The following is an 11054-nucleotide window of genomic DNA, read 5'->3' as shown; positions in this document are numbered from 1 at the left end:
CATTCCAGCCAGCACCACCTCTGTGTTTATTGCCCTAGTGAAGCTGTTGGCCAGGCCAATGATGTCCATCACTCTCTGGACCGTCTCATTGACGTTACTGCCCCACATTTGGAACCGCTGGTTGTTGACCACAACAAACATCTCCACGTACTTGGTGAGTGACCACAAGCAGGACAGCTCCTTTAGACCATTAGGCTTCCTGTTCCCTTTCTAACAGTCTGGCCTAAGATAAGTGTATAACAACATAAAGCCTCACTGAGGGATCAAGAACATCTTGAGTATGATGCCCATGTGTTATAGAGCAAGTTTTAGAAGAGGCAAATGGGCAATGAAGTGTGCCCACCAATGATCTTCAAGCCCCTGGTCTAGAACATTAGGAGTTGGCCGAGCAACCGACACAGGAGGAGTGGTGTGTGTCAGGGGAGTGTTCCGTATGGCACAGTTGAAGAAGGCCTGGAGGTTTTGTTTCCTCTCTCAGGGTACAATCTTGCAATTTAGAGTTTGCAGTCCTTTTTTATTACAACACAATATCAAAAGGACTGTAGCCAAGGATCACTGAAGCTAATGCTGGGAAGTAAGCCACAGAAAAGACAATATCTGGAGGATAACAGAGAGAATAGACAGGACACAGCCAGAGGTAGGCAGTTGCTATCAGGAGGCAGGACATATCCTTTATGCAGCCAACATAAACCTGGGCCTAATCCCAGCGCCTAACGATCTGCATGTCAAGGAGAACTTCTGCTCAAGGACACAAGCCCTGCATCAGCCACTGATTCATTGGGGCCATGTCAGTGGCCTCTGTGAGGGACTCTGCCTCCTCCTTGCCTTCTCTACAGAAGAACCAAGAGGTTATGTATGAGGCTAGCAGAGTGCTTCAGACCTGGGCTGCCCAGAAGAAGGGCTTGGCACTGGTACTGCTGCCAGGATCTTCACGTGTCAGGCTGGGGATGGTGCTGGTGTTGGTACTGAGTTTCCTGCCAAGCTTGTGCTGTGACCTGGGATCAGTATATTCCTCATCCTATGAAATAGTCATCCCCAAGGCTCTGACAGTTGAGGAAAGGCAAGACCGAAGGCAAAAGGCATCTTATGTGATATCTATGCAGGGCCAGAAACAGCTGATTCACCTGAAAGTGAAGACAGACTATTTTATCAAGAACTTTCCAGTCTTCAGCTACCACAATGGCATCCGAGGACAAGAAATGCCTTTCATCTCTCATGACTGTCACTATGAAGGCTACATAGAAGGACTCCTGGGTTCTTTTGTTTCTGTCAACACCTGTTCAGGCCTCAGGGGCATCCTGATTAAGGAGGGAAAATCCTATGGCATTGAGCCCATGGACTCTTCAAAACAGTTTGAACATGTGTTGTACACCATGGCCCATCAAGCTCCAGTCTCCTGCAATGTCACTTCCCAAGACAGCCCAGTGGTGTCCGCCAGCCGACAACAAGGGAGCAGGAAGCCTGGCGGTCTACGGGAGCTGTCCTACTTGTGGTCACTCACCAAGTACGTGGAGATGTTTGTTGTGGTCAACAACCAGCGGTTCCAAATGTGGGGCAGTAACGTCAGTGAGACGGTCCAGAGAGTGATGGACATCATTGCCCTGGCCAACAGCTTCACTAGGGCAATAAACACAGAGGTGGTGCTGGCTGGAATGGAGATTTGGACCGAGGGGGACCTCATAGAGGTCCCAGTGGACCTGCAAGTTACACTGGGGAATTTCAACAGCTGGAGACAAGAGAAGCTCCTCCATCGTGTGAAGCATGATGTTGCCCACATGATTGTCGGACAGCATCCTGAGCAGGGTATGGGACAGGCATTTCTCAATGGTGCCTGTTCCAGTGGTTTTGCAGCAGCTGTTGAATCCTTCCCTCATGAAGATGTCCTCCTGTTTGCAGCGCTCATGGTCCATGAGCTTGGGCACAACTTGGGTATTCGGCATGACCACTCAGCCTGCACTTGTAAAGACAAACACCTCTGCCTCATGCGTGACAATATCACTAAAGAAAGTGGCTTCAGCAACTGTAGCTCTGACGACTTCTACCAGTTCCTCCAGGATCACAGAGGGGCCTGCCTATTTAACAACCCTCAGCGGCACAAAGGCCGCTTGCGTAGGGATTCCTACTGTGGAAATGGTGTGGTGGAGGGTGAGGAGCAGTGTGACTGTGGTTCTGCCTGTTACACTGACCCGTGCTGTGACCAAACATGTAGCCTGAAGGGGAGTGCAGAATGTAGTGATGGACTCTGCTGTTTTGGTTGCCAATTGAGAAATAAGGGATTTGTGTGCCGTTCTGCTTCGGGAGAGTGTGACCTCCCAGAGTATTGTGATGGTATCTCTGAAGAGTGCCCCACGGACACCTATAAGCAAGATGGGACGGCCTGCGGTAGACTGCACTACTGTGTTGGGGGTCAATGCCGAAACCCTGATAATCAATGCATCGCTATGTATGGGTACACTGCATCGTCTGCCCCAGAAAACTGTTACATTTCAATAAACAGCAAAGGGGACCGGTTTGGAATCTGTGGCTGTCCCACTTCCGCAATGTCAAGATATGTTAAGTGTTTTGATGATAATATATTTTGTGGGAAAATTATATGTACAAATATTAGACGGGTCCCAGCCATCAAGCCCCATCACACACTGATCCAGATTCCTTATGAAGATGACTTCTGCTGGAGCTTGGATGTCTATAACGTTACTGATATCCCTGATGAGGGAGATGTGCACTCTGGCACTGCTTGTGCCCCAAACAAAGTCTGCATGAATTACTCCTGCACCGATCATGCTGTGCTCAACTATGACTGCAAACCAGCAGAAATGTGCAATGGGAGAGGAGTCTGTAACAATTTAAGGCACTGCCACTGTGAGGCTGGCTATGCACCCCCTGACTGCAGAACCCCAGGAAATGGGGGTAGTGTGGACAGTGGTTCTCCTGGCAAAACAGAGGATGAAAATCCAAGTGAGGATGAAAGGAAAAGTCATAGTGTTGCTCATGGTAGTTTTGGCAGAGAAGAGAATAGGGATGAAAGCAAAACCGTAGGACAGTTAGTGTACGTATTCCCCTTGCTTCTTTTAGCAATTTTTTTATGTCTAATTATAGGTGCCAGTCTTGGAGCTGGAAATGATTTTTCACAGTGCTCACAAGAGGCCCCAGAAGAAACTGAAGAAGCAGTTGCACAAGAAGAGGAGAAAGTCATAGGAGAGCAAACCCCAAAGACAGAGAATGAGTAGTGATAGGAACAAGTCTTCTATAACAAACAGTTCATACACTTTGAGGCTCAGTAGAACAAATCTGAAGTGGGCTTTGAGAGTGGCAGTGGCTCTGATTGGGACTCTAAAGATTGTAGAAATATACTAATGTGGGCAGAGGAATTTTATTCTTCTGTCTTATAGTAATTAATTATATATGCATATGAAAAAGCACTTATAAAACATTTTCACATTTTATGAAACCATTTATATAAACTTTTCTTATGAATAATTCCTGTCAATGTATTGTCTTAGTAGAGTCAATTTTTGCCATTTTTTTCAGAGAATGCCACCTTCCATCCTCTTTGTTAGACATATATATCTGTGCCAGGTTTTTCATCCCAATCATAACTTTACATTATATTAGAAAGGTTGTTTGATTTATTGTTCTATTTGAACTGGAGAAGTATACTCATGAAATAAAAATATTTTAAATTAAAAAGTAAATAATAGTGTTCACATAACGTATCATTTTAGGGTTTTCTTTTTAGTAAGATGGCCTCACAAAGGATGCTCTCATAGAGTGGATGAGAGATTAAATTAGATAACATGTGTGCTGTCTCTAGTGCAGTACTGCGCATACAGTGGGTGGCCAAACAAATGCTGAGAAGATCTAAAATCAAATGCGATGACTGGTGTAAAATAATGTTACTAATCATGCGTAGTTTGGCAAAGATAATTTTTTTCTTATAAAATACTTATTTTAAAAATTATTCAATAAAAAATACAAACAGCAGCTGAGCTCATAAATAATTTAGCAAATGGCAAACTGACTTTTTTCTTTTAATCTTTCTTGTTTACATAGGTCCTCCTTTTTCCATTAACCTCTTCCAATCCTCTCCCAGCCTCCCCCCATCCTAAATCCTCACCACCCCATTGTCTGTGCCCATGGGTTATGCATATATGCATACAAGTTCTTTGGTTGATCTCTTCCCACCCAACCTCTCCCGCCTTCCCTCTGAGGTTCAACAGTCTGTTCATGCTTATCTGACTCTGGGTCTATTTTTGATCATCAGTTTATTTGGTTCATAAATTCCACAATAAGTGAGATCATGTGGTACTTATCTTTGACTGGCTTATTTCATTCAGCATAATACTCTCCAGATCTATCCATGCTGTTGCAAATGGTAAGAATTCTTTTTTATCGCTGAGTATTATTCCATTGTATAAATGTACCATAGTTGTTTTTTTTATCCACTCATTTGCTGATGGGCACTTAGGCTGTTTCCAAGAGTTAGCTATTGCAAAATTGCACTGCTTTGAACATAGGGGTGCATATATTCTTTCTGATGAGTGTCAGGTTTCTTAGGATATATTCTTAGAAGTGGGATGACTTGGTCAAATGAGAGTTCCATTTTCAATTTCTTCAGGAAACTCCATACTGTTTTCCACAGTGGCTGCACCAGTCTGCATTCCCAACAGCAGTGTAGTAGGGTTCCCTTTTCTCCCTTGCCAACACTTGTAGTTGGTTGATTTGTTGATGATAGCCACTCTGACAGGTTTGAGGTGATATCTCATTGCCATTTTGATTTGCATCTCTCAGATGATTAGTAACTTTGAGCATTTTTTCATATGTCTCTTGGCTTTCTGTATGTCTACTTTAGAGAAGTGTCTTTTTAGGTCCTTTGTCCATTTTTTAATTGGATTGTTTGTTTTCCTTTTGTTAAGTTGTATGAGTTTTCTATATATTTTGGAGATTAACGCCTTATCAGATGTATCATTGGCAAATATGTTCTCCCATGTAGTGGGGTGTCTTGTTATTTTGATGATGGTTTCTTCTGCCGTGCAGAAGCTTTTTATTTTCACGTAGTCCCATTTGTTTATTTTCTCCTTAATTTCCATTGTTCTAGTAGATGTATCAGTAAACATACTGCTATGAGATTATGTCTAAGATTTTGGTGTCTATGGTTTTTTCTAGGACTTTTATGGTTTCACGTCTTACATTTAAGTCTTTTATCCATTTTGAGTTTATTCTTGTGTATGGTGTAACTTGGTGGTCTAGTTTCATTTTTTTGCATGTATCTGTCCAATTTTCCCAATACCATTTATTGAAGAGACTGTCTCGGCTCCAATGTATCCTCTTGCCTCATTTATCAAATATTTATTGAGTATAGTGGCTTGGATCAATTTCTGGGCTCTCTGTTCTGTTCCATTGATCTATATGCCTGTTCTTGTGCCAGTACCAGGCTGTGTTGAGTACCGTGGCTTTGTAGTATAACTTGATATCTGATATTTTGACTACTCCAACTGTGTTCTTCTTTCTCAATATTGCTGCAGCTGTTGAAGGTCTTTTTTGGTTCCATATCAATTTTTTGAGTATTTGTTCTAGGTCTGTGAAATATGCCATTGGTATTTTAATAGGGATTAAATTGAATCTATAAATTGCTTTGGGTAGCATGGACATTTTAATGATGTTGATTCTACCAATCCATGGACATGGTATATTCTTCCACTTGTTTATATTTTCCTCTATCTTTTTTCAATGTCCTTTAGGTTTCTGAGTACAGGTCTTTTACAACCTTGGTTAAGTTTATTCCTAAGTATTTTAATTTTTTTGTTGCAATGGCAAATAGGATTGTTTTTAAGTTTCTCTTCCTCAAAGTTCACTATTGGTATATAAATATGCTATGGATTTTGGGTGTTAATTTTGTATTATGCTGTTTCCAAATTCATTTATTAAATTTAGTAGTTTTTTTTAAGGAGTCTTTAGTGTTTTCTATGTACAATATCATGTCATCTATGAATAATGAGAGTTTTACTTCCTTTCCAATTTGGATGCCTTTTATTTCTTCTTGTTGTCTGACTGGTATGGCCAGGACTTCCAGAAGTATGGTGAAAAAAATGGTGGTGAAAGAGGGCATCCTTGTCTTGTTCCTGTTCTAGGTGAAATGGTTTTACTTTTTGCCCATTGAGTATGATGTTGGCTGTAGGTTTGTTATATACGGCCTTTATTATGTTGAGGTATGTTCCCACTATTCCCACTTTGCTGAGAGTTTTTACCAAAAGAATGTTGGATTTTTTCAAATGATTTTTCTGCATCAATTGATATGATCATGTGATTTTTGTCTTGCTATCTGTTTATGTGCTGTATCACATTTATTGATTTGTGAATATTGTACCAGCCTTGCATCCCCGAAATAAATCCCATTTGGTCATGATGTATGATCTTTTTAATGTATTGCTGGATCGGGTTTGCTAAAATTTTATTTAGGATTTTAGCATCTATGTTCATCGGGGATATTGGCCTGTAGTTCCCTTCATTTGTCATGTCTTAATCTGTTTTTGGAATTAGGGTGATAGTGACCTCATAGAAAGAGTTTGAAAGTGTTCCTCCCTCTTGAATTTTTTGGAATAGTTTCAGGAGTAGACGTGTTAGTTCTTCTTTGAATATTTGGTAAAACTGCCCTGTGAATCCATCTGAATCAGGGTTTTGTTTGTTGGGAGTTTTGTGTTGTTGTTGTTTTTAATTACTGCTTCAATTTCATCAGTAGTTATCAGCCTATTTAGGTTTTCTGATTCTTCCTGATTTGAGTTTTGGAAAGTTGTATTTTTCTAGGAATATGTCCATTTCCTCCAGGTTGTCCCATTTGTTGAAATAAAGTCGTTCATTGTATTTTATTACAATCCTTTGTATTTCTATGGGATCCATTGTTACTTCACCTCTTTTGTTTCTGACTTTGTTTACTTGGGTCCTCTCTTTTTATTTCCTGGTGAGCCTGGCTAGAGGTCCATCAATCTTATTTATCCTTTCGAAAAACCAGCTCTTGGTTTTACTTATCTTATGTATTGTCTTTTTGTTCTCTATGTCATTTATTTCTGCTCTGACCTTTATTATTTCCTTCCTTCTACCTGTTCTGGGCTTTTCTTGTCTTTAAGTTGTAGTGTTAGAAAACTTACTACCAGTTTTTCTTCCTTTTTGATGTAGGCCTGTAGTGCTATTAACTTCCCTCTCAGGACTGCTTTCACTGTGTCCCGTAGGTTTTGGATTGTTGTGTGCTCATTTTCATTTGTTTCCAGATGTTTTTAATTTCTTCTTTGATCTCTTTGGTAACCCATAATAGCATCCTACTTAGCCTCCCTATATTTGAGCATTTTTATTGTAGCTGATTTCTAATTTCATGCCATTGTGGTTTGAAAGGATGGTTGATATGATTTCAATCTTCTTGAAATTGTACAGACTTAGCTTGTGTCCTAACATGTGGTCTATCTTTGAAAATGTCCCATGTGCACTTGAGAAGAAAGTATATTCCATAGCTTTGGGTGGAATATTTTGAAGATGTCATTTAGTTCCATCTGTTCTAGAGTGTCATTTAGGATTGCTGTATCCTTGTTGATTTTTTGTCTAGAAGTTTTATCCAGTGACATCAGTGGGGTATTAAATCCTCTATTCTGATTGTATTGCTGTCGATCTCTCCCTTGATGTCCTCCAGAAGTTATAATTAGATGCTCCTGAATTGGGTGCATATATGTTTACCAGAGTTATAGCCTCTTGTTATATTAAACCCTGTGGTATTATGAAGTGGCCTTCTTTATCTCTTGTTATGGCCTTCACTTTGATGTCTATTTTGTCAGAGATAAGTATTGCTGCCCCAGCTTTTGTGTTTCATTTCCATTTGTTTGAAAAAAGTTCTCCCATCCCTTCACTTTCAGTTTGAGTCCTTTGTTCTAAAGTGGTTCTCTTGTAGACAGCATATAGATGGGTCATGTTTTCTTATCTATTCAGCTACCCTATGTCTTTTGATTAGAGCATTTAATCCATTTGCATTTAAGGTTATTATTGACTAGAGGCCCGGTGCATGAATTCATGCATAGGTGGAGTCCCTTGGTCTGGCCTGTGATCAGGCTGATCAGGGCCAGTCGGCCAGGGGGAGTGACTGTGGGAGGTTGGCCAGCCGTGGGAGGTTGGCTGTGGGAGCGCTCTGACCACCAGGGGCAGCTCCTGCATGGAGCCTCTGCCTCCTGGTGGTCAGTGCGCATCATAGCAACCAGTAGAGTGATCGACCGGCCATAACAGTCGCTTAGGCTTTTATATAGAGAGATTGGTACTTGATTGTTCTCATATTTATTCTTTATGCCTGTGTGCCTTCTTCCCTTTCTATTTCTTCCTTTTATAACAGTCCCTTTAGCATTTCTTGCATTGCTGGCTTGGTGGTAATAAACTCCTGTAGCCTTTTTTTTTGTCTTTTTTTTTTTTGTCTGTGAAGCTCCTGATTTCACCTTGAATTTTTAATGATAGCCTTGCTGGTTAGAGTATTATTGGGTTCTGTTCATTGCTTTGTATCACTTTGTGTACTTCATTCCATTTCCTTCTGGTCTGATGTGTTTCTATTGAGAAATCAGTTGATAGTCTAATGGTAGATCCCTTGTAGGTAACTTTCTGTTTCTTTTTGGCAGCCTTTACGATTCTTATTTTGTCATTGATATTTGCCCATTTAATTACGATGTGTCTTGGTTTTGATCTTTTGGGATTCATCTTGTTTGGTGCTCCTTGGACTTGTGTGACTTTTTTCTTCCCAAAGTCAGGGAAGTTTTCTGTCTTTATTTCTTCAAACAGGTTTTATATTCCTTGCCCAGATCCCTCTCCTTCTGACACCCCTATTATGCAGATGTTGTTCTGTTTCATGTTGTTCCAGACCTCCTTTAGACTCTCCTCCTGCTTTTTTATTTTATTTTCCAGTTGGGTGTTTTTTCTGCCTTTTCTTCTAACTCAGATTCGCTCCTCAAATTCTTCTAGTCTACTGTTGAAACTTTCCATTGTGTTCTTTACTGCAGCTATGTCATTCTTCATTTCCTCTTGATTCTTACACATGGTGAATTTCTCATCCAGACATTTGAGCATGCTTATAACCATTACCCTGAATTCTTTTTTTTTAAAAATATTTTATTGAGGGAGAAACCAAGATGGTGGCATAGGTAAGCACCTAACTGCTGCCTCGCACAACAATTTCAAAACTACAACTAAAAGACAGAATGGACATCATCCAGAACCACAGGAAAGCTGGCTGAGTGGAAATTCTACAACTAGAAGGAAAGAGAAAAGCTCACGGAGAATTAGAGGAGCTGCAAAGGGCTGAGGTACGGAGACACGTGCGCAGAGAGGAAGGGCGGCTGAGTGCCTGGCTGGCTTTCTCTGGCAGGAGGGAGAAGGAAGCTCCCGACTGCACTGAACCCCAATTCCGACTGCACTGAACCCCAGTTCCAGGCGAGACCCTGTGGACCCAGGCTCATACTGGGGGAGTCTAGACTGTCAGGTAGAGAGAAAGCATACGGAGACTCGGGGGAGCCGGAGCCACGGAGGGCAGGGGTCTGGAGGCATGTGCGCACGAGTGTGCACACAGAAGACTGACTACTGAGGTTACCGCTGGCTTTCCCTAGCGGGAGGGAGTTGGAAGCTACCGACTACACTGAACCCTGGTTCCGACTGCACTGAACCCCAGTTCTGGGCAAGTCCCTGGGCACCCACGCTCTTACGGGGAGAATCTGGACCGTCAGGCAGAAATTCAGGGGAGCCGCAAAAGGCAGTGGTCTGGAGGCATGCGCGCAAGTGAGAGCAGAGAGGACTGACTGCTGTGTGTGCCGCAGGCTTTCTCTAGCTGGAGGGAACCGGAAGCTCCTGACTGCTCTGAACTCCAGTTCTGGGCGAGAATCTGGAAATCCAGATTCATTGGGGGAGAAACTGGACTGTCTGGCAGCAGGCAAAACTCAAGGGCGGCTTTCTCTCAGAGGTGCTTGCAGCAATTACTGAGGGACACTGAGACCCAGGGGCCTCATAAGTCAGGGCTAATGGGAAGCCAACACTGTCTGCTCAGTCCTGAGACTCCGCCCCATCTAAACTGAGCACAGAGGCTTTTGCAATTTTGCAAGTCTGGTCCCATAAGGCTGTCTCCAGCACAGAAGTTCTCCCGGCGTAGACACAGCTGATACCCATAGCCAACTAGCCTGGAGGTCAATTCCTCCCAGTGATACCAACAACAATCAAGACTTAACTACAACAAGGCTGTACACACAGCCACAAAGGGGTGCACCAAGAGTGTCCACCTCAAGTAACAGGGGAGGCCGACCCACTGGGCCATATAGGAAACCTAGCACAAAAAGCTACCCTACCAACTCAGGGAAGCAGCGATAATGCGGAGACAAAGAAACAGATCACAAACGAAAGAAATGGAGGGGAAAAAAAATGACTGGATATAGAATTCAAAACCACGGTTATAAGGTTTTTCAAGAATTTCCTAGAGCCAAAACCGGTTTGGCTCAGTAGATAGAGCATCGGTCTGCGGACTGAAAGGTCCCATGTTCGATTCCGGTCAAGGGCATGTACATTGGTTGTGGGCACGTCCCCAGTGGGGGATGTGCAGGAGGCAGCTGGTCGATGTTTCTCGCTCATCGATGTTTCTAGCTTTCTATCCCTCTCCCTTCCTCTCTGTAAAAAATCAATCAAATATATTTTGAAAAAAAAAAAAAAAGAAAGAATTTCCTAGAAAAGGCCGATAAGTTTAGCCAGACCCTTGAGGATATGAAAAAGGACCAACTAGAAATTAAACATACACTGACTGAAATAAAAAATATTATACAGAGACCCAACAGCAGACTAGAGGAACACAAGAATCAAGTCAAAGATTTGAAATACAAAGAAGCAAAAAATACTCAACCAGAAAAGCAAAAAAAAACACAAGAATCCAAAAAGTTGAAGATAGTGTAAGAAGCCTCTGGGACAACTTCAAGCGTACCAACATCCGAATTATGGGGGTGCCAGAAGAAGAGAGACAGCAAGATACTGAAAACCTATTTGAAGAAATAATGACTGAA

General features: G+C 42.0%; 1 protein-coding gene across 1 annotated transcript; it reads left to right on the top strand.

Moving 5' to 3' along the window:
• The first annotated feature begins 226 nt into the window (after nucleotides 1–226).
• LOC307094465 (disintegrin and metalloproteinase domain-containing protein 1-like) lies at nucleotides 227–3609 on the top strand. The gene has a single exon (XM_079763315.1). It carries the CDS (start codon nucleotides 786–788, stop codon nucleotides 3228–3230), a length of 2445 nt encoding a protein of 814 aa, XP_079619441.1. The 5' UTR covers nucleotides 227–785; the 3' UTR covers nucleotides 3231–3609.
• The last annotated feature ends 7445 nt before the right edge of the window (nucleotides 3610–11054 follow it).

The sequence above is a fragment of the Cnephaeus nilssonii genome (assembly GCF_951640355.1).
Source record: "Cnephaeus nilssonii genome assembly, chromosome: 22".
Taxonomy (NCBI): Eukaryota; Metazoa; Chordata; class Mammalia; order Chiroptera; family Vespertilionidae; genus Cnephaeus; species Cnephaeus nilssonii.
This window is presented reverse-complemented; position numbering and strand designations above follow the sequence as displayed.